The 25,556-nt window shown below is 47.5% G+C and overlaps 1 protein-coding gene across 1 annotated transcript in view; it reads left to right on the forward strand.

Annotated features, from left to right (window-relative positions):
* The window catches only part of LOC145867166 (uncharacterized), a 52,866-nt gene extending 31,021 nt beyond the window's left edge, over positions 1-21,845 (forward strand). Inside the window, exon 3 of the mRNA XM_082971219.1 lies at positions 21,118-21,845. Within this exon, the coding sequence (XP_082827345.1) occupies positions 21,118-21,691 (574 nt within the window). The 3' untranslated portion in view covers positions 21,692-21,845. The remainder of the gene's footprint in view (positions 1-21,117) is intronic.
* The last annotated feature ends 3,711 nt before the right edge of the window (positions 21,846-25,556 follow it).

Below are 25,556 nucleotides of genomic sequence, written 5' to 3' on the forward strand. Positions count from 1 at the left end.
CAGTCATCACTATAACCTGACTGGAGGGAGCCAGTCATCACTATAACCTGACTAGAGGGAGCCAGTCATCACTATAACCTGACTAGAGGGAGGGAGCCGGTCATCACTATAACCTGACTAGAGGGAGGGAGCCAGTCATCACTATAACCTGACTGGAGGGAGCCAGTCATCACTATAACTGACTAGAGGGAGGGAGCCAGTCATCACTATAACCTGACTAGAGGGAGGGAGCCAGTCATCACTATAACCTGACTAGAGGGAGGGAGCCAGTCATCAATATAACCTGACTAGAGGGAGGGAGCCAGTCATCACTATAACCTGACTAGAGGGAGGGAGCCAGTCATCACTATAACCTGACTAGAGGGAGGGAGCCAGTCATCACTATAACCTGACTAGAGGGAGGGAGCCAGTCATCACTATAACCTGACTAGAGGGAGGGAGCCAGTCATCACTATAACCTGACTAGAGGGAGCCAGTCATCACTATAACCTGACTAGAGGGAGGGAGCCAGTCATCACTATAACCTGACTAGAGGGAGGGAGCCAGTCATCACTATAACCTGACTAGAGGGAGGGAGCCAGTCATCAATATAACCTGACCAGAGGGAGCCAGTCATCACTATAACCTGACTAGAGGGAAGGAGCCAGTCATCACTATAACCTGACTAGAGGGAGGGAGCCAGTCATCACTATAACCTGACTAGAGGGAGGGAGCCAGTCATCACTATAACCTGACTAGAGGGAGGGAGCCAGTCATCACTATAACCTGACTAGAGGGAGGGAGCCAGTCACCACTATAACCTGACTAGAGGGAGGGAGCCAGTCATCACTATAACCTGACTAGAGGGAGGGAGCCAGTCATCACTATAACCTGACTAGAGGGAGGGAGCCAGTCATCACTATAACCTGACTAGAGGGAGGGAGCCAGTCATCACTATAACCTGACTAGAGGGAGGGAGCCAGTCATCACTATAACCTGACTAGAGGGAGGGAGCCAGTCATCACTATAACCTGACTAGAGGGAGCCAGTCATCACTATAACCTGACTAGAGGGAGCCAGTCATCACTATAACCTGACTAGAGGGAGCCAGTCATCACTATAACCTGACTAGAGGGAGGGAGCCAGTCATCACTATAACCTGACTAGAGGGAGGGAGCCAGTCATCACTATAACCTGACTAGAGGGAGCCAGTCATCACTATAACCTGACTAGAGGGAGCCAGTCATCACTATAACCTGACTAGAGGGAGGGAGCCAGTCATCACTATAACCTGACTAGAGGGAGGGAGCCAGTCATCACTATAACCTGACTAGAGGGAGGGAGCCAGTCATCACTATAACCTGACTAGAGGGAGGGAGCCAGTCGTCACTATAACCTGACTAGAGGGAGGGAGCCAGTCATCACTATAACCTGACTAGAGGGAGGGAGCCAGTCATCACTATAACCTGACTAGAGGGAGGGAGCCAGTCATCACTATAACCTGACTAGAGGGAGGGAGCCAGTCATCACTATAACCTGACTAGAGGGAGGGAGCCAGTCATCACTATAACCTGACTAGAGGGAGGGAGCCAGTCATCACTATAACCTGACTAGAGGGAGGGAGCCAGTCATCACTATAACCTGACTAGAGGGAGGGAGCCAGTCATCACTATAACCTGACTAGAGGGAGGGAGCCAGTCATCACTATAACCTGACTAGAGGGAGGGAGCCAGTCATCACTATAACCTGACTAGAGGGAGGGAGCCAGTCATCACTATAACCTGACTAGAGGGAGGGAGCCAGTCATCACTATAACCTGACTAGAGGGAGGGAGCCAGTCATCACTATAACCTGACTAGAGGGAGGGAGCCAGTCATCACTATAACCTGACTAGAGGGAGGGAGCCAGTCATCACTATAACCTGACTAGAGGGAGGGAGCCAGTCATCACTATAACCTGACTAGAGGGAGCCAGTCATCACTATAACCTGACTAGAGGGAGGGAGCCAGTCATCACTATAACCTGACTAGAGGGAGGGAGCCAGTCATCACTATAACCTGACTAGAGGGAGGGAGCCAGTCATCACTATAACCTGACTAGAGGGAGCCAGTCATCACTATAACCTGACTAGAGGGAGGGAGCCAGTCATCACTATAACCTGACTAGAGGGAGGGAGCCAGTCATCACTATAACCTGACTAGAGGGAGGGAGCCAGTCATCACTATAACCTGACTAGAGGGAGGGAGCCAGTCATCACTATAACCTGACTAGAGGGAGGGAGCCAGTCATCACTATAACCTGACTAGAGGGAGGGAGCCAGTCACCACTATAACCTGACTAGAGGGAGCCAGTCATCACTATAACCTGACTAGAGGGAGGCAGCCAGTCATCACTATAACCTGACTAGAGGGAGGGAGCCAGTCATCACTATAACCTGACTAGAGGGAGGGAGCCAGTCATCACTTTAACCTGACTAGAGGGAGGGAGCCAGTCATCACTATAACCTGACTAGAGGGAGGGAGCCAGTCATCACTATAACCTGACTAGAGGGAGGGAGCCAGTCATCACTATAACCTGACTAGAGGGAGGGAGCCAGTCATCACTATAACCTGACTAGAGGGAGCCAGTCATCACTATAACCTGACTAGAGGGAGGGAGCCAGTCATCACTATAACCTGACTAGAGGGAGGGAGCCAGTCATCACTATAACCTGACTAGAGGGAGGGAGCCAGTCATCACTATAACCTGACTAGAGGGAGCCAGTCACCACTATAACCTGACTAGAGGGAGGGAGCCAGTCATCACTATAACCTGACTAGAGGGAGCCAGTCATCACTATAACCTGACTAGAGGGAGGGAGCCAGTCATCACTATAACCTGACTAGAGGGAGGGAGCCAGTCATCACTATAACCTGACTGGAGGGAGGGAGCCAGTCATCACTATAACCTGACTAGAGGGAGGGAGCCAGTCATCACTATAACCTGACTAGAGGGAGGGAGCCAGTCATCACTATAACCTGACTAGAGGGAGGGAGCCAGTCATCACTATAACCTGACTAGAGGGAGGGAGCCAGTCATCACTATAACCTGACTAGAGGGAGCCAGTCATCACTATAACCTGACTAGAGGGAGGGAGCCAGTCACCACTATAACCTGACTAGAGGGAGGGAGCCAGTCATCACTATAACCTGACTAGAGGGAGGGAGCCAGTCATCACTATAACCTGACTAGAGGGAGGGAGCCAGTCATCACTATAACCTGACTAGAGGGAGGGAGCCAGTCATCACTATAACCTGACTAGAGGGAGCCAGTCATCACTATAACCTGACTAGAGGGAGGGAGCCAGTCATCACTATAACCTGACTAGAGGGAGGGAGCCAGTCATCACTATAACCTGACTAGAGGGAGGGAGCCAGTCATCACTATAACCTGACTAGAGGGAGGGAGCCAGTCATCACTATAACCTGACTAGAGGGAGGGAGCCAGTCATCACTATAACCTGACTAGAGGGAGGGAGCCAGTCATCACTATAACCTGACTAGAGGGAGGGAGCCAGTCATCACTATAACCTGACTAGAGGGAGGGAGCCAGTCATCACTATAACCTGACTAGAGGGAGGGAGCCAGTCATCACTATAACCTGACCAGAGGGAGGGAGCCAGTCATCACTATAACCTGACTAGAGGGAGGGAGCCAGTCATCACTATAACCTGACTAGAGGGAGGGAGCCAGTCATCACTATAACCTGACTAGAGGGAGCCAGTCATCACTATAACCTGACTAGAGGGAGGCAGCCAGTCATCACTATAACCTGACTAGAGGGAGGGAGCCAGTCATCACTATAACCTGACTAGAGGGAGCCAGTCATCACTATAACCTGACTAGAGGGAGGGAGCCAGTCATCACTATAACCTGACTAGAGGGAGGGAGCCAGTCATCACTATAACCTGACTAGAGGGAGGGAGCCAGTCATCACTATAACCTGACTAGAGGGAGGGAGCCAGTCATCACTATAACCTGACTAGAGGGAGGGAGCCAGTCATCACTATAACCTGACTAGAGGGAGGGAGCCAGTCATCACTATAACCTGACTAGAGGGAGGGAGCCAGTCATCACTATAACCTGACTAGAGGGAGGGAGCCAGTCATCACTATAACCTGACTAGAGGGAGGGAGCCAGTCATCACTATAACCTGACTAGAGGGAGCCAGTCACCACTATAACCTGACTAGAGGGAGGGAGCCAGTCATCACTATAACCTGACTAGAGGGAGCCAGTCATCACTATAACCTGACTAGAGGGAGGGAGCCAGTCATCACTATAACCTGACTAGAGGGAGGGAGCCAGTCATCACTATAACCTGACTAGAGGGAGGGAGCCAGTCATCACTATAACCTGACTAGAGGGAGGGAGCCAGTCATCACTATAACCTGACTAGAGGGAGGGAGCCAGTCATCACTATAACCTGACTGGAGGGAGGGAGCCAGTCATCACTATAACCTGACTAGAGGGAGGGAGCCAGTCATCACTATAACCTGACTAGAGGGAGCCAGTCATCACTATAACCTGACCAGAGGGAGCCAGTCATCACTATAACCTGACTAGAGGGAGCCAGTCATCACTATAACCTGACTAGAGGGAGGGAGCCAGTCATCACTATAACCTGACTAGAGGGAGCCAGTCATCACTATAACCTGACTAGAGGGAGCCAGTCATCACTATAACCTGACTAGAGGGAGGGAGCCAGTCATCACTATAACCTGACTAGAGGGAGGGAGCCAGTCATCACTATAACCTGACTAGAGGGAGGGAGCCAGTCATCAATATAACCTGACTAGAGGGAGGGAGCCAGTCATCACTATAACCTGACTAGAGGGAGGGAGCCAGTCATCACTATAACCTGACTAGAGGGAGGGAGCCAGTCATCACTATAACCTGACTAGAGGGAGGGAGCCAGTCATCACTATAACCTGACTAGAGGGAGGGAGCCAGTCATCACTATAACCTGACTAGAGGGAGCCAGTCATCACTATAACCTGACTAGAGGGAGGGAGCCAGTCATCACTATAACCTGACTAGAGGGAGGGAGCCAGTCATCACTATAACCTGACTAGAGGGAGCCAGTCATCACTATAACCTGACTAGAGGGAGCCAGTCATCACTATAACCTGACTAGAGGGAGGGAGCCAGTCATCACTATAACCTGACTAGAGGGAGCCAGTCATCACTATAACCTGACTAGAGGGAGCCAGTCATCACTATAACCTGACTAGAGGGAGGGAGCCAGTCATCACTATAACCTGACTGGAGGGAGGGAGCCAGTCATCACTATAACCTGACTAGAGGGAGCCAGTCATCACTATAACCTGACTAGAGGGAGCCAGTCATCACTATAACCTGACTAGAGGGAGCCAGTCATCACTATAACCTGACTAGAGGGAGGGAGCCAGTCATCACTATAACCTGACTAGAGGGAGGGAGCCAGTCATCACTATAACCTGACTAGAGGGAGGGAGCCAGTCATCACTATAACCTGACTAGAGGGAGCCAGTCATCACTATAACCTGACTAGAGGGAGCCAGTCATCACTATAACCTGACTAGAGGGAGGGAGCCAGTCATCACTATAACCTGACTAGAGGGAGCCAGTCATCACTATAACCTGACTAGAGGGAGCCAGTCACCACTATAACCTGACTAGAGGGAGCCAGTCATCACTATAACCTGACTAGAGGGAGGGAGCCAGTCATCACTATAACCTGACTAGAGGGAGGGAGCCAGTCACCACTATAACCTGACTAGAGGGAGCCAGTCATCACTATAACCTGACTAGAGGGAGGGAGCCAGTCATCACTATAACCTGACTAGAGGGAGGGAGCCAGTCATCACTATAACCTGACTAGAGGGAGGGAGCCAGTCATCACTATAACCTGACTAGAGGGAGCCAGTCATCACTATAACCTGACTAGAGGGAGGGAGCCAGTCATCACTATAACCTGACTAGAGGGAGGGAGCCAGTCATCACTATAACCTGACTAGAGGGAGGGAGCCAGTCATCACTATAACCTGACTAGAGGGAGGGAGCCAGTCATCACTATAACCTGACTAGAGGGAGGGAGCCAGTCATCACTATAACCTGACTAGAGGGAGGGAGCCAGTCATCACTATAACCTGACTAGAGGGAGGGAGCCAGTCATCACTATAACCTGACTAGAGGGAGGGAGCCAGTCATCACTATAACCTGACTAGAGGGAGGGAGCCAGTCATCACTATAACCTGACTAGAGGGAGGGAGCCAGTCATCACTATAACCTGACTAGAGGGAGGGAGCCAGTCATCACTATAACCTGACTAGAGGGAGGGAGCCAGTCATCACTATAACCTGACTAGAGGGAGGGAGCCAGTCATCACTATAACCTGACTAGAGGGAGGGAGCCAGTCATCACTATAACCTGACTAGAGGGAGCCAGTCATCACTATAACCTGACTGGAGGGAGCCAGTCATCACTATAACCTGACTAGAGGGAGGGAGCCAGTCATCACTATAACCTGACTAGAGGGAGCCAGTCATCACTATAACCTGACTAGAGGGAGGGAGCCAGTCATCACTATAACCTGACTAGAGGGAGGGAGCCAGTCATCACTATAACCTGACTAGAGGGAGGGAGCCAGTCATCACTATAACCTGACTAGAGGGAGGGAGCCAGTCATCACTATAACCTGACTAGAGGGAGGGAGCCAGTCATCACTATAACCTGACTAGAGGGAGCCAGTCACCACTATAACCTGACTAGAGGGAGCCAGTCATCACTATAACCTGACTAGAGGGAGGGAGCCAGTCATCACTATAACCTGACTAGAGGGAGGGAGCCAGTCATCACTATAACCTGACTAGAGGGAGGGAGCCAGTCATCACTATAACCTGACTAGAGGGAGCCAGTCATCACTATAACCTGACTAGAGGGAGGGAGCCAGTCATCACTATAACCTGACTAGAGGGAGGGAGCCAGTCATCACTATAACCTGACTAGAGGGAGGGAGCCAGTCATCACTATAACCTGACTAGAGGGAGGGAGCCAGTCATCACTATAACCTGACTAGAGGGAGGGAGCCAGTCATCACTATAACCTGACTAGAGGGAGGGAGCCAGTCATCACTATAACCTGACTAGAGGGAGCCAGTCATCACTATAACCTGACTAGAGGGAGGGAGCCAGTCATCACTATAACCTGACTGGAGAGGAGCCAGTCATCACTATAACCTGACTAGAGGGAGCCAGTCATCACTATAACCTGACTAGAGGGAGGGAGCCAGTCATCACTATAACCTGACTAGAGGGAGGGAGCCAGTCATCACTATAACCTGACTAGAGGGAGGGAGCCAGTCATCACTATAACCTGACTAGAGGGAGCCAGTCATCACTATAACCTGACTAGAGGGAGGGAGCCAGTCATCACTATAACCTGACTAGAGGGAGCCAGTCACCACTATAACCTGACTAGAGGGAGCCAGTCATCACTATAACCTGACTAGAGGGAGGGAGCCAGTCATCACTATAACCTGACTAGAGGGAGGGAGCCAGTCATCACTATAACCTGACTAGAGGGAGCCAGTCATCACTATAACCTGACTAGAGGGAGGGAGCCAGTCATCACTATAACCTGACTAGAGGGAGGGAGCCAGTCATCACTATAACCTGACTAGAGGGAGCCAGTCATCACTATAACCTGACTAGAGGGAGGGAGCCAGTCATCACTATAACCTGACTAGAGGGAGGGAGCCAGTCATCACTATAACCTGACTAGAGGGAGGGAGCCAGTCATCACTATAACCTGACTAGAGGGAGGGAGCCAGTCATCACTATAACCTGACTAGAGGGAGGGAGCCAGTCATCACTATAACCTGACTAGAGGGAGGGAGCCAGTCATCACTATAACCTGACTAGAGGGAGGGAGCCAGTCATCACTATAACCTGACTAGAGGGAGGGAGCCAGTCATCACTATAACCTGACTAGAGGGAGGGAGCCAGTCATCACTATAACCTGACTAGAGGGAGGGAGCCAGTCATCACTATAACCTGACTAGAGGGAGGGAGCCAGTCATCACTATAACCTGACTAGAGGGAGGGAGCCAGTCATCACTATAACCTGACTAGAGGGAGCCAGTCATCACTATAACCTGACTAGAGGGAGGGAGCCAGTCATCACTATAACCTGACTAGAGGGAGGGAGCCAGTCATCACTATAACCTGACTAGAGGGAGGGAGCCAGTCATCACTATAACCTGACTAGAGGGAGGGAGCCAGTCATCACTATAACCTGACTAGAGGGAGGGAGCCAGTCATCACTATAACCTGACTAGAGGGAGGGAGCCAGTCATCACTATAACCTGACTAGAGGGAGGGAGCCAGTCATCACTATAACCTGACTAGAGGGAGGGAGCCAGTCATCACTATAACCTGACTAGAGGGAGGGAGCCAGTCATCACTATAACCTGACTAGAGGGAGGGAGCCAGTCATCACTATAACCTGACTAGAGGGAGGGAGCCAGTCATCACTATAACCTGACTAGAGGGAGGGAGCCAGTCATCACTATAACCTGACTAGAGGGAGGGAGCCAGTCATCACTATAACCTGACTAGAGGGAGGGAGCCAGTCATCACTATAACCTGACTAGAGGGAGCCAGTCATCACTATAACCTGACTAGGAGGGAGCCAGTCATCACTATAACCTGACTAGAGGGAGGGAGCCAGTCATCACTATAACCTGACTAGAGGGAGCCAGTCATCACTATAACCTGACTAGAGGGAGGGAGCCAGTCATCACTATAACCTGACTAGAGGGAGGGAGCCAGTCATCACTATAACCTGACTAGAGGGAGGGAGCCAGTCATCACTATAACCTGACTAGAGGGAGGGAGCCAGTCATCACTATAACCTGACTAGAGGGAGGGAGCCAGTCATCACTATAACCTGACTAGAGGGAGCCAGTCATCACTATAACCTGACTAGAGGGAGGGAGCCAGTCATCACTATAACCTGACTAGAGGGAGGGAGCCAGTCATCACTATAACCTGACTAGAGGGAGGGAGCCAGTCATCACTATAACCTGACTAGAGGGAGGGAGCCAGTCATCACTATAACCTGACTAGAGGGAGGAGCCAGTCATCACTATAACCTGACTAGAGGGAGGGAGCCAGTCATCACTATAACCTGACTAGAGGGAGGGAGCCAGTCATCACTATAACCTGACTAGAGGGAGGGAGCCAGTCATCACTATAACCTGACTAGAGGGAGGGAGCCAGTCATCACTATAACCTGACTAGAGGGAGCCAGTCATCACTATAACCTGACTAGAGGGAGCCAGTCATCACTATAACCTGACTAGAGGGAGCCAGTCATCACTATAACCTGACTAGAGGGAGGGAGCCAGTCATCACTATAACCTGACTAGAGGGAGGGAGCCAGTCATCACTATAACCTGACTAGAGGGAGGGAGCCAGTCATCACTATAACCTGACTAGAGGGAGGGAGCCAGTCATCACTATAACCTGACTAGAGGGAGGGAGCCAGTCATCACTATAACCTGACTAGAGGGAGGGAGCCAGTCATCACTATAACCTGACTAGAGGGAGGGAGCCAGTCATCACTATAACCTGACTAGAGGGAGGGAGCCAGTCATCACTATAACCTGACTAGAGGGAGGGAGCCAGTCATCACTATAACCTGACTAGAGGGAGGGAGCCAGTCATCACTATAACCTGACTAGAGGGAGGGAGCCAGTCATCACTATAACCTGACTAGAGGGAGCCAGTCATCACTATAACCTGACTAGAGGGAGGGAGCCAGTCATCACTATAACCTGACTAGAGGGAGGGAGCCAGTCATCACTATAACCTGACTAGAGGGAGGGAGCCAGTCATCACTATAACCTGACTAGAGGGAGGGAGCCAGTCATCACTATAACCTGACTAGAGGGAGGGAGCCAGTCATCACTATAACCTGACTAGAGGGAGGGAGCCAGTCATCACTATAACCTGACTAGAGGGAGCCAGTCATCACTATAACCTGACTAGAGGGAGGGAGCCAGTCATCACTATAACCTGACTAGAGGGAGCCAGTCATCACTATAACCTGACTAGAGGGAGGGAGCCAGTCATCACTATAACCTGACTAGAGGGAGGGAGCCAGTCATCACTATAACCTGACTAGAGGGAGGGAGCCAGTCATCACTATAACCTGACTAGAGGGAGGGAGCCAGTCATCACTATAACCTGACTAGAGGGAGGGAGCCAGTCATCACTATAACCTGACTAGAGGGAGGGAGCCAGTCATCACTATAACCTGACTAGAGGGAGGGAGCCAGTCATCACTATAACCTGACTAGAGGGAGGGAGCCAGTCATCACTATAACCTGACTAGAGGGAGGGAGCCAGTCATCACTATAACCTGACTAGAGGGAGGGAGCCAGTCATCACTATAACCTGACTAGAGGGAGCCAGTCATCACTATAACCTGACTAGAGGGAGGGAGCCAGTCATCACTATAACCTGACTAGAGGGAGGGAGCCAGTCATCACTATAACCTGACTAGAGGGAGCCAGTCATCACTATAACCTGACTAGAGGGAGGGAGCCAGTCATCACTATAACCTGACTAGAGGGAGGGAGCCAGTCATCACTATAACCTGACTAGAGGGAGCCAGTCATCACTATAACCTGACTAGAGGGAGGGAGCCAGTCATCACTATAACCTGACTAGAGGGAGGGAGCCAGTCATCACTATAACCTGACTAGAGGGAGCCAGTCATCACTATAACCTGACTAGAGGGAGGGAGCCAGTCATCACTATAACCTGACTAGAGGGAGCCAGTCATCACTATAACCTGACTAGAGGGAGCCAGTCATCACTATAACCTGACTAGAGGGAGGGAGCCAGTCATCACTATAACCTGACTAGAGGGAGGGAGCCAGTCATCACTATAACCTGACTAGAGGGAGGGAGCCAGTCATCACTATAACCTGACTAGAGGGAGGGAGCCAGTCATCACTATAACCTGACTAGAGGGAGGGAGCCAGTCATCACTATAACCTGACTAGAGGGAGGGAGCCAGTCATCACTATAACCTGACTAGAGGGAGGGAGCCAGTCATCACTATAACCTGACTAGAGGGAGGGAGCCAGTCATCACTATAACCTGACTAGAGGGAGGGAGCCAGTCATCACTATAACCTGACTAGAGGGAGGGAGCCAGTCATCACTATAACCTGACTAGAGGGAGGGAGCCAGTCATCACTATAACCTGACTAGAGGGAGGGAGCCAGTCATCACTATAACCTGACTAGAGGGAGGGAGCCAGTCATCACTATAACCTGACTAGAGGGAGGGAGCCAGTCATCACTATAACCTGACTAGAGGGAGGGAGCCAGTCATCACTATAACCTGACTAGAGGGAGGGAGCCAGTCATCACTATAACCTGACTAGAGGGAGCCAGTCATCACTATAACCTGACTAGAGGGAGGGAGCCAGTCATCACTATAACCTGACTAGAGGGAGGGAGCCAGTCATCACTATAACCTGACTAGAGGGAGGGAGCCAGTCATCACTATAACCTGACTAGAGGGAGCCAGTCATCACTATAACCTGACTAGAGGGAGGGAGCCAGTCGTCACTATAACCTGACTAGAGGGAGGGAGCCAGTCATCACTATAACCTGACTAGAGGGAGCCAGTCATCACTATAACCTGACTAGAGGGAGCCAGTCACCACTATAACCTGACTAGAGGGAGGGAGCCAGTCATCACTATAACCTGACTAGAGGGAGGGAGCCAGTCATCACTATAACCTGACTAGAGGGAGGGAGCCAGTCATCACTATAACCTGACTAGAGGGAGCCAGTCATCACTATAACCTGACTAGAGGGAGGGAGCCAGTCATCACTATAACCTGACTAGAGGGAGGGAGCCAGTCATCGCTATAACCTGACTAGAGGGAGGGAGCCAGTCATCACTATAACCTGACTAGAGGGAGCCAGTCATCACTATAACCTGACTAGAGGGAGGGAGCCAGTCATCACTATAACCTGACTAGAGGGAGGGAGCCAGTCATCACTATAACCTGACTAGAGGGAGCCAGTCATCACTATAACCTGACTAGAGGGAGCCAGTCATCACTATAACCTGACTGGAGGGAGGGAGCCAGTCATCACTATAACCTGACTAGAGGGAGGGAGCCAGTCATCACTATAACCTGACTAGAGGGAGCCAGTCACCACTATAACCTGACTAGAGGGAGGGAGCCAGTCATCACTATAACCTGACTAGAGGGAGCCAGTCATCACTATAACCTGACTAGAGGGAGGGAGCCAGTCATCACTATAACCTGACTAGAGGGAGGGAGCCAGTCATCACTATAACCTGACTAGAGGGAGGGAGCCAGTCATCAATATAACCTGACTAGAGGGAGGGAGCCAGTCATCACTATAACCTGACTAGAGGGAGCCAGTCATCACTATAACCTGACTAGAAGGAGCCAGTCATCACTATAACCTGACTAGAGGGAGGGAGCCAGTCATCACTATAACCTGACTAGAGGGAGCCAGTCATCACTATAACCTGACTAGAGGGAGCCAGTCATCACTATAACCTGACTAGAAGGAGCCAGTCATCACTATAACCTGACTAGAGGGAGGGAGCCAGTCATCACTATAACCTGACTAGAGGGAGGGAGCCAGTCATCACTATAACCTGACTAGAGGGAGGGAGCCAGTCATCACTATAACCTGACTAGAGGGAGGGAGCCAGTCATCACTATAACCTGACTAGAGGGAGCCAGTCATCACTATAACCTGACTAGAGGGAGCCAGTCATCACTATAACCTGACTAGAGGGAGGGAGCCAGTCATCACTATAACCTGACTAGAGGGAGGGAGCCAGTCATCACTATAACCTGACTAGAGGGAGGGAGCCAGTCATCACTATAACCTGACTAGAGGGAGGGAGCCAGTCATCACTATAACCTGACTAGAGGGAGGGAGCCAGTCATCACTATAACCTGACTAGAGGGAGGGAGCCAGTCATCACTATAACCTGACTAGAGGGAGGGAGCCAGTCATCACTATAACCTGACTAGAGGGAGGGAGCCAGTCATCACTATAACCTGACTAGAGGGAGCCAGTCATCACTATAACCTGACTAGAGGGAGCCAGTCATCACTATAACCTGACTAGAGGGAGCCAGTCATCACTATAACCTGACTAGAGGGAGGGAGCCAGTCATCACTATAACCTGACTAGAGGGAGGGAGCCAGTCATCACTATAACCTGACTAGAGGGAGCCAGTCATCACTATAACCTGACTAGAGGGAGGGAGCCAGTCATCACTATAACCTGACTAGAGGGAGGGAGCCAGTCATCAATATAACCTGACTAGAGGGAGCCAGTCATCACTATAACCTGACTAGAGGGAGCCAGTCATCACTATAACCTGACTAGAGGGAGGGAGCCAGTCATCACTATAACCTGACTAGAGGGAGCCAGTCATCACTATAACCTGACTAGAGGGAGGGAGCCAGTCATCACTATAACCTGACTAGAGGGAGGGAGCCAGTCATCACTATAACCTGACTAGAGGGAGGGAGCCAGTCATCACTATAACCTGACTAGAGGGAGGGAGCCAGTCATCACTATAACCTGACTAGAGGGAGGGAGCCAGTCACCACTATAACCTGACTAGAGGGAGGGAGCCAGTCATCACTATAACCTGACTAGAGGGAGGGAGCCAGTCATCACTATAACCTGACTAGAGGGAGGGAGCCAGTCATCAATATAACCTGACTGGAGGGAGCCAGTCATCACTATAACCTGACTAGAGGGAGGGAGCCAGTCATCACTATAACCTGACTAGAGGGAGCCAGTCATCACTATAACCTGACTAGAGGGAGGGAGCCAGTCATCACTATAACCTGACTAGAGGGAGGGAGCCAGTCATCACTATAACCTGACTAGAGGGAGGGAGCCAGTCATCACTATAACCTGACTAGAGGGAGGGAGCCAGTCATCACTATAACCTGACTAGAGGGAGGGAGCCAGTCATCACTATAACCTGACTAGAGGGAGGGAGCCAGTCATCACTATAACCTGACTAGAGGGAGGGAGCCAGTCATCACTATAACCTGACTAGAGGGAGGGAGCCAGTCATCACTATAACCTGACTAGAGGGAGGGAGCCAGTCATCACTATAACCTGACTAGAGGGAGGGAGCCAGTCATCACTATAACCTGACTAGAGGGAGGGAGCCAGTCATCACTATAACCTGACTAGAGGGAGGGAGCCAGTCATCACTATAACCTGACTAGAGGGAGGGAGCCAGTCATCACTATAACCTGACTAGAGGGAGGGAGCCAGTCATCACTATAACCTGACTAGAGGGAGGGAGCCAGTCATCACTATAACCTGACTAGAGGGAGGGAGCCAGTCATCACTATAACCTGACTAGAGGGAGGGAGCCAGTCATCACTATAACCTGACTAGAGGGAGGGAGCCAGTCATCACTATAACCTGACTAGAGGGAGGGAGCCAGTCATCACTATAACCTGACTAGAGGGAGGGAGCCAGTCATCACTATAACCTGACTAGAGGGAGGGAGCCAGTCATCACTATAACCTGACTAGAGGGAGGGAGCCAGTCATCACTATAACCTGACTAGAGGGAGGGAGCCAGTCATCACTATAACCTGACTAGAGGGAGGGAGCCAGTCATCACTATAACCTGACTAGAGGGAGGGAGCCAGTCATCACTATAACCTGACTAGAGGGAGGGAGCCAGTCATCACTATAACCTGACTAGAGGGAGGGAGCCAGTCATCACTATAACCTGACTAGAGGGAGGGAGCCAGTCATCACTATAACCTGACTAGAGGGAGGGAGCCAGTCATCACTATAACCTGACTAGAGGGAGGGAGCCAGTCATCACTATAACCTGACTAGAGGGAGGGAGCCAGTCATCACTATAACCTGACTAGAGGGAGGGAGCCAGTCATCACTATAACCTGACTAGAGGGAGCCAGTCATCACTATAACCTGACTAGAGGGAGGGAGCCAGTCATCACTATAACCTGACTAGAGGGAGGGAGCCAGTCATCACTATAACCTGACTAGAGGGAGGGAGCCAGTCATCACTATAACCTGACTAGAGGGAGCCTGTCATCACTATAACCTGACTGGAGGGAGGGAGCCAGTCATCACTATAACCTGACTGGAGGGAGGGAGCCAGTCATCACTATAACCTGACTGGAGGGAGGGAGCCAGTCATCACTATAACCTGACTAGAGGGAGGGAGCCAGTCATCACTATAACCTGACTAGAGGGAGGGAGCCAGTCATCACTATAACCTGACTGGAGGGAGGGAGCCAGTCATCACTATAACCTGACTGGAGGGAGGGAGCCAGTCATCACTATAACCTGACTAGAGGGAGGGAGCCAGTCATCACTATAACCTGACTAGAGGGAGCCAGTCATCACTATAACCTGACTAGAGGGAGGGAGCCAGTCATCACTATAACCTGACTGGAGGGAGGGAGCCAGTCATCACTATAACCTGACTAGAGGGAGGGAGCCAGTCATCACTATAACCTGACTAGAGGGAGCCAGTCATCACTATAACCTGACTAGAGGGAGGGAGCCAGTCATCACTATAACCTGACTAGAGGGAGGGAGCCAGTCATCACTATAACCTGACTAGAGGGAGGGAGCCAGTCATCACTATAACCTGACTAGAGGGAGCCAGTCATCACTATAACCTGACTAGAGGGAGCCAGTCATCACTATAACCTGACTAGAGGGAGGGAGCCAGTCATCACTATAACCTGACTAGAGGGAGCCAGTCATCACTATAACTGACTAGAGGGAGGGAGCCAGTCATCACTATAACCTGACTAGAGGGAGGGAGCCAGTCATCACTATAACCTGACTAGAGGGAGGGAGCCAGTCATCACTATAACCTGACTAGAGGGAGGGAGCCAGTCACCACTATAACCTGACTAGAGGGAGGGAGCCAGTCATCACTATAACCTGACTAGAGGGAGCCAGTCATCACTATAACCTGACTAGAGGGAGCCAGTCATCACTATAACCTGACTAGAGGGAGGGAGCCAGTCATCACTATAACCTGACTAGAGGGAGGGAGCCAGTCATCAATATAACCTGACTAGAGGGAGGGAGCCAGTCATCACTATAACCTGACTGGAGGGAGCCAGTCATCACTATAACCTGACTAGAGGGAGCCAGTCATCACTATAACCTGACTGGAGGGAGGGAGCCAGTCATCACTATAACCTGACTAGAGGGAGGGAGCCAGTCATCACTATAACCTGACTAGAGGGAGGGAGCCAGTCATCACTATAACCTGACTAGAGGGAGCCAGTCATCACTATAACCTGACTAGAGGGAGGGAGCCAGTCATCACTATAACCTGACTAGAGGGAGCCAGTCATCACTATAACCTGACTAGAGGGAGGGAGCCAGTCATCACTATAACCTGACTAGAGGGAGGGAGCCAGTCATCACTATAACCTGACTAGAGGGAGGGAGCCAGTCATCACTATAACCTGACTAGAGGGAGGGAGCCAGTCATCACTATAACCTGACTAGAGGGAGCCAGTCATCACTATAACCTGACTAGAGGGAGGGAGCCAGTCATCACTATAACCTGACTAGAGGGAGGGAGCCAGTCATCACTATAACCTGACTAGAGGGAGGGAGCCAGTCATCACTATAACCTGACTAGAGGGAGGGAGCCAGTCATCACTATAACCTGACTAGAGGGAGGGAGCCAGTCATCACTATAACCTGACTAGAGGGAGCCAGTCATCACTATAACCTGACTAGAGGGAGCCAGTCATCACTATAACCTGACTAGAGGGAGGGAGCCAGTCATCACTATAACCTGACTAGAGGGAGGGAGCCAGTCATCACTATAACCTGACTAGAGGGAGCCGACCAGTTCTGAAAGCCTTTTGCCGTTCCCTCATCCTACTTCTCTGTTCCTCGGGTGATGTAGAGGTTATCCCAGGCCCTGTGTGTCCCCAGGCGCTCTCATTTGTTGACTTCTGTAACCGTAAAAGCCTTGGTTTCATGCATGTTAACATCAGAAGCCTCCTCCCTAAGTTTGTTTTACTCACTGCTTTAGCACACTCCACCAACCTTGATGTCCTTGCCGTGTCTGAATCCTGGCTTTGGAAGGTCACCAAAAATTCTGAAATTTCCATCCCCAACTACAACATTTTCCATCAAAATGAGAGGAGTTGCAATCTACTGCAGAGATGACCTGCAAAGTTCTATCATACTTTCCAGGTCTAAGCCCAAACAGTTCAAGCTTTTAATTAAAAAAATGAATCTCTCCAGAAATAAGTCTCTCACTGTTGCCGCCTGTTACAGACCCCCCTCATCTCCCAGCTGTGCCCTGGACACCATATGTGAATTGATTGGCCCCCATCTATCTTCAGAGTTTGTTCTGTTAGGTGACCTAAACTGGGATATGCTTAACCTCTCTAGGGGGTGTGGGACGCTACCGTCCCACATGGCCAACATCCAGTGAAATTGCAGAGCACCAAATTCAAAAACAGAAATACTCATTATAAGAATTCATAAAACATTCAAGTGTTATACATCGGTTTAAAGATTAACTTCTTGTTAATCAAACCATGGTGTCAGATTTCAAAAAGGCTTTACCGTGAAAGCATACCATGCGATTATCTGAGAACAGCGCCCAGCAGACAAATCATTAGTAACAGTTACCAGCCAAGTAGAGGAGTTACACAAGTCAGAAATAGCGATAAAATGAATCACTTACTTTTGATGATCTTCATATCGTTGCAACTCACAAGACTCCCATTTACTCAATAAATGTTTGTTTTGTTCGATAAAGTCTCTCTTTATATCCAAAAACCTCCGTTTTGTTCATGCGTTTTGTTCAGTAATCCACAGGCTCAAAGGCAGTCACCTACAGCCAGACGAAAAATCCTAAAAGTATCAGTAAAGTTCGTAGAAACATGTCAAACGATGTTTATAATCAATCTTCAGGTTTTTAGCCTAAATAATATATAACATTTCAACCGGACAATAACGTCGTCAATATAAAAGGTAAACAAGAAAGGTGCGCTCTCGGTCTCGCGCATGAAAAATCTCTGAGATACTGAATGGTCCACTCATTCAGAGTGGTCTTACACTCTCATTTTTCAGAATACAAGCCTGAAACTATTTCTAAAGACTGTTGACATCTAGTGGAAGCCATAGGAAGTGCAATTTGAGGCCTAAGTCAATGGAATCTGTATAGGCAGTCAATGGAAAACTACAACAACAACAAATCCCACTTCCTGGATGTATTTTTCTCAGGTTTTTGCCTGTCATATCAGTTCTGTTATACTCACAGACATTATTTTAACAGTTTTGGAAACTTTAGAGTGTTTTCTATCCAAATCTACCAAGTTTACTTTGGCACGCTTTTCATCCGGAGGTGAAAACAGTGCCCCCTACCCTAGTGAGGTTAACACCCCGGCCGTCCTACAATTCAAGCTAGATGCCCTCAATCTCACACAAATTATCAAGGAACCCACCAGGTACAACCCCTAAATCTGTAAACATGGGTACCCTCATAGATATTATCCTGACCAACTTGCCCTCCAAATACACCTCTGCTGTTTTCAATCAGGATCTCAGCGATCACTGCCTCATCGCCTGCATCCGTTATGGGTTTGCGGTCAAACGGCCACCCCTCATCACTGTCACATGCTCCCTAGAACACTTCTGCGAGCAGGCCTTTCTAATCGACCTGGTATACATATTCGTCACCAAACCCACTGGCTCCAGGTCATCTATAAGTCTTTGCTAGGCCGACTTCACTCAGCTCACTGGTCACCATAGCAACACCCACCCATAGCACGCGCTCCAGGAGGTATATCTCACTGGTCATCCCCAAAGCCAACACCTCCTTTGGCCGCCTTTCCTTCCAGTTCTCTGCTGCCAATGACTGCAACGAATTGCAAAAATCGCTGAAGTTGGAGACATATATCTCCCTCACTAACTTTAAGCATCAGCTATCTGAGCAGCTTACCGATCGCTGCAGCTGTACACAGCCCATCTGTAAATAGCCCATCCAACTGCCTACCTCATCCCCATGTTTTTATTTACGTTTTTTTGCTCTTTTGCACACCAGTATTTCTACTTGAACATCTATCACTCCAGTGTTAAATTGTAATTACTTCACTACTATGGCCTATTTATTGCCTTACCTCCGTACTCCATTTGCACACACTATATATAGATTTTTCTATTGTGTTATTGACTGTTCGTTTGTTTATCCAACGTGTAACTCTGTTGTTTTTGTCGCACTGCTTTGCTTTATCTTGGCCAGGTTGCAGTTGTAAATGAGAACTTGTTCTCAACTAGCCTACCTGGTTAAATAAAGGTGAAATACATTTTTTTTTTTTTTTTATCTTAGCTTTATTGACAACACTCAAATGGATACTGTCATTAACGCAGTTCTTCAATAATTACACATAATACTTAATACTGTAGATGTTTAGTTACAGTCACATGATCAACTATCAGAAGATCCAGGAAATACTTTTCTGAATGCCAGTCAAATTACAAACATCACGACATGCAACAACAACCAAAGTGCTTCTTCATTCATTACTCTGGTAAAGACAGTTATGCCGTGCTCCACGTTGGATCCAACATCCCTAACAAATTGATGTTTATAATGTGTTATTGTCTGCTTGATTTACTGTAGGGTCTCGTTAGTCCGTTTGGAAACGGAGATACTTAGCTCATAATGTGTAGAGAACTGTTCCTTGATGGATAGGCTATTGTTCAACACACAGAGCTATTTTCCTATATTTGTTGTTAGGTGTAGTTATGGGTCCTACAGTAGGTCTATGTTATTGTTAGGTGAAGTTATGGGTCCTACAGTAGGTCTATGTTGTTGTTAGGTGAAGTTATGGGTCCTACAGTAGGTCTATGTTATTGTTAGGTGAAGTTATGGGTCCTACAGTAGGTCTATGTTATTGTTAGGTGAAGTTATGGGTCCTACAGTAGGTCTATGTTATTGTTAGGTGAAGTTATGGGTCCTACAGTAGGTCTATGTTGTTGTTAGGTGAAGTTATGGGTCCTACAGTAGGTCTATGTTATTGTTAGGTGAAGTTATGGGTCCTACAGTAGGTCTATGTTATTGTTAGGTGAAGTTATGGGTCCTACAGTAGGTCTATGTTGTTGTTAGGTGAAGTTATGGGCCAATTTGGCAAACAGTGTACAAACCCTCATTGTCAGGCTGATGGAAAAGCCAAAGAGCATTTTACTGGTTGAAGTGTTTTTTAAGTACAAAGCGGTTGATTTGCGATGACGACACAAACATTATATTAAGCAGGAGATTCAAGCGAGCCTGACAATTATAATCCAAAGTAGTGTGAAATGAACTCATTAGCAACCTGGTAATGGAGGTTACTCCCCTGAGCAAAAATCTTTTCTCACCAGCAAACATAGAAAAGGGCCTCCAATCTTAGATGTTACTACTAATGTGAAAACAAGACAAAATATGACTATTGTTGCTCATTTTAAGACAAATGTCAAGTAATCATTACATTCATTACAGATGTCAATTGTTGTACAACATCATGGCTCCGCTGTTGGCATCACCTTTTACAGTGGATTACCGCTGTTGTGGGCCTTTAATCATCTGTCTGACTTTGTTGTTCACACAGGAGAGATATGGGACTATCGTGGATCCTCTGGGGAGCCTCAACAACCTCTTGATGCTGAAGAGGCAGAGAAGAGTCTCTCCACATTAGAACACCTCAATAAACACCTGCAGAGACCCACAGGGAAGAAAACTCACTGCTGCTCTGACTGTGGGAAGAGATTCACCTCCCCATCAGGCATTAAAATTCATCAGAGAACACACACAGGAGAGAAACCTTATAGCTGTACTCAATGTGGGAAGAGTTTTGGTCTATCTGGAAATATGACTGCACACCAGAGAACACACACAGGAGAGAAACCTTTTAGCTGTAATCAATGTGGGAAGAGTTTTGGTTTGTCTGGAAATCTGACTGCACACCAGAGAACACACACAGGAGAGAAATCGTATAGCTGTGATCAATGTGGGAATAGTTTTACTACATTTGGCACTCTGACTCAACACCAGAGAATACACACAGGAGAGAAACCATACAGCTGTGATCAATGTGGGAAGTGTTTTGGTCAATCTGGCCTTCTGGTATCACACCAGAGAACACACACAGGAGAGAAACCTTTTAGCTGTAATCAATGTGGGAAGAGTTTTGGTCTATCTGGAAGTCTGACTGCACACCAGAGAACACACACAGGAGAGAAACGTTATAGCTGTGATCAATGTGGGAAGAGTTTTGGTGAATCTGGCCATCTGGTATCACACCAGAGAACACACACAGGAGAGAAACCATATAGCTGTGGTCAATGTGGGAAGAGTTTTACTACATCTAGCACTCTGACTCAACACCAGAGAACACACACAGGAGAGAAACTTTATAGCTGTGGTCAATGTGGGAAGAGTTTTACTACATCTAGATATCTGACTATACACCAGCGGAGACACACAGGAGAGAAACTTTATAGCTGTGGTCAATGTGACAAGAGATACTCTGATAAAAGACCTCTGATCAAACATCAGAAAATACATACATGAAGGAATTGTTTCATGATATCAATGAAATGAAATCTCACAATGTGGAATGTTTTAACATTGTAGTAGGAGTATTTTAGTGATGTCACAATGTAGAATGTTTTAACATTGTAGAAGGAGTATTTTAATGATGTCACAATGTAGAACCCTAAACGTTTGTCCCCTGTTCTATTGATTTCAGCATGATATGGATATTAACCTCAGGGGGAAAATCCAGGCTCTGAAATGGAGGAGTTACTATTTATGAGATTTAACAAAAAGTGACTAACAAAAAAAGAGTTGTGTTACACTTACCATGTTAGTGACCCACTTGAATCAAAATGCAACACTTCAAAATGTAGCGAGCTGTTTTCTACAAATTGTCCTCTAACCAGGGATGTACACATTATTCCCAGATTCCGTGTGGTTTTTGAGCTGTTCGTTTTAACAGGACGTGTAAACTCATCTTCCTCCTTTCGCACATTGGGGATATCCCACCTAGCAACATGTAATTGAAAAGCTGTTGAAAATAAGACTATGCAACCAAATATTTCATATTTACATTTCATGTAACATTTAGTAATAATTATTTATGTAACCAACTGACTATTATATTGACATTGTTACCCTGCTTTTAGAATATCAGGGTTCATTCTCAGATGTGCAAACCCAAATGTACTAGAGCATGACATTGGGGACTGGGCCCCGTTCCAACAACATGCCTATCTAATGAACCCTGAAAAGAGAGACAAGCTCTGCAGTGAGGTGAAAAGTTACTATGGATATTGCAGGAGTTTCCTCTTGAAATCAGACATGTCAGTGGTGAGGACAACTTGGTTTCTGATTGTCTCAAGGGTGGGCAGTTAAAAAGTTGAGTGTTTTGTGTTTAGCCAGTGTGTTGCCATGGATCACAATTTATTTTGACTGCATGTTTTTCCTTATTGGAGATGAGTTTTGTTTGGGCTCGTTCCAAGGGGACGAGAGTTCTAGAAGCTAGTGAGTTTTAGGAAGACTAGAGTTCTAGAAGTGTATATATATTGTCTTGAATTGTTGACAGCCAGTGGACACCATGTTTATATTGGTGAAGCATTGTAGTTGATTATAATGTGAATTGGAAGTTTTTTTCTGTTGTTGGTAAGCATTCTCTTAAGGTGTTACCGTCTTTGGTTTTTCCATTTTTGTTTTGAGGTTTGGAATGTAGCACGTAGGACGCACTGATTGGTGTCACCTCGTTAGTCAGTATGTGTTACACCTGTGCTGGCTTGTCCATCTCGTTAGTGGGAAGGTGTTTCACCTGAGCTGGTCCAGGTTCTATTTAAGAGTGTCTGGCCCAGTGCTCCAGTTGTCTTGATACATGTGGAGAGTCAACACCTTTAGTTGCTCCACCTTTTTGGTTTACTTCCTGTCTTTAAGTTTGGTGTGGGTTTTTCTTTTGTTTTCCTCTTCTTGGGCAGATTTAGTGGGTCTCATGGTGGGTGTCTTTTATGTCCCAGTTGTTGTTACTAGTCAACTTTCAGTGGACACTGAGAGCAAAACTGCAAGATTATGTTATAATACTTTTATTGCATCAAATGGTTGTTTTATGTGTGTTCTACTGAGGATGGGCCTCTGGGAGAAAACACTGACAGGAGATTTGCAATGTCTTTTGGGTGATAAAACCTAAAGAGACCGCATTCCAGAACATGAGTTAATGTTTCTGTTCTATATGGTAACCGGGAGAGGTGACCTCAGGGCCAGACCCTGGTCTCTACACAAAGAGTACTGTTTTTACAGCAGATACTGTCTGCTGAGAATTATAAGTATCTTTCATACAAATCTTAACCTTGTGACCCGTTCTATACATCTGTTGTTGGTCATGTAGGTTGAAAGGGGTGTATCTTGGCTGTAAAAGACCTTTGTACTTTTGTCTCATGGCTCTCAACGAATCATCTGGGGGTGATTCATCTCTCAACGAATCATCTGGGGGTGATTCATCTCTCAACGAATCATCTGGGGGTGATTCGTCGACCAGCCATCATTATCGTAGAGCACTCAATTGATTCACCCTATATTTGCGTGTTGTATTGACCTGCTCCCTTATTAATAAGTGAATAAAGATTTAGTTTAAGATTAACTCTGACTTGTGTGATAAGTTTGTCTCTCCTCATTTGATATTAAAGAAATTAACCACATTTGGCGATGGGGATGTGAATCTTCTCTTGGTGACCGCTCCTGGGTAAATGGTGGTCCAGGGATCCCTCTAACTTGGGATCACAGGGAGACCACACTTCAGGAACGGAGCAGATGGTCCCACCTTTGATCTGAGAGACAGCGAGCCGAGTATAGCTAACCATGAGATAGAAATGTGAAAATATTCCTGCAGGTTAAAATATTGTTGGAAAAACAACTACTTGATTAGGTACGTTTGGGAATAGCATTGTGTGACTGAGTCTTAATCTGATGTTTGGATAGTAACAGATCTGTAGTTCCTCATATAGAAATATGCTTAATCAGATGACTGACATGTGGATACATTTTAGTCATTTAGCAGATGTTATTATCCAGAGTGACTTACAGTAGTGAATGCATACATTTCATACATTTTTTTTTTTGTACCACCCCTCCGTGGGAATCGAACCCACAACCCTGGCGTTGCACACACCATGCTGGCGTTGCAAACACCATGCTCTACCAACTAACGTTATCTTGGGGTTCCGTTCCTTCACTGCCAACATAGAATATCACGGGGTGGTATTGAGAGGGGAATGATATTTTAGAAAGCAGCGGAAGGTCTATAGTTCCTGGGAGACTTGATTTTGCCGTGGTCTCTGGGAGGTTAGAGAACCGTTGAGGATCCCATGGTCATTGTCTGGGAAACTAAAGTTTATTTTTGGTTCTGCTGGGAGGATGTTTGGAGAGATGCTTCGTAGCTATGGAGAATCCCTGAAAAAGCAAATGGAATGGTTGTCGTGACTACCTGAGAATTTCTTACGTTTTATATGGATTCTGTGAATATATGAAAATATGATGAATTGTATGTGTGTATAATGATTACTAGAGATTTGATGAAGTAATACTGGGAATATAATTAGATACAATTTAAACAACCCATATGTAGACGAACGTAGGTTTTGAGTTGGTATCTTTAATGGATCATTTGATAAAGATGAGGGTTAAGCGTTATTAAACTGTCTACAAAGTCTGGCCAGTTGTCTCAGAAACTGATGGGAGTGTGTCCACTTTAGGGTAAGTTACCTTAACGATGTAACTATAAAACGCTTATTGGATTTTCTCCATCCGGCTACTACATTTGAAATAAAAACTGCCCTTAAGGCCTGTGGGGGGTTCTTCCCAGTATGAGAGGAGTTGCTAGATTTATTGAATAAACCTTTTTCCATAAAGTTAGAGTGAACCAAGGTGGCTGACTAGCTGTTGATGTTGAAGAAGCGTCCCGTCCACTAGATTATACGTCACAGTGGCAGAATCACCTGAAAGACGCACATCGCCATCTGCTGACTGGAGTTGGTATCGCAGTTGAGAAAATACTTTCAAACGCTCAAAAGCGACTGCCCCTAAAAACCAACGACTCCCTTTGAAAACGGGCGATGTGGCATCAGAAACATTTATTATAGTGTTAAAATGTACTACAAAGTGTAGCTAAATAGAATAACTTTGGTCATACCCCCTCAGCACGTGACGTCCAAGGACGTCGAATTATGGTCGATATCAGGTCTGTCTGTTGTGGCCGCTATTTCGCCCTAAAATAATCATCCCAAATTGGGCTGTGTATAACTATGTAAATGTCTCTCGGACCAGGTGACTTTTATCAATATACACTCTAAAAAGTAAAGGTTCCTGGAGTATCCTGTAGGGGTTCTTCAAATTGGAACTGTGGGGGAACCCCTAAAAG

Source organism: Salmo salar, unplaced genomic scaffold (genome assembly GCF_965601325.2).
Source record: "Salmo salar unplaced genomic scaffold, fSalSal1 ptg000221l, whole genome shotgun sequence".
NCBI lineage: Eukaryota > Metazoa > Chordata > Actinopteri > Salmoniformes > Salmonidae > Salmo > Salmo salar.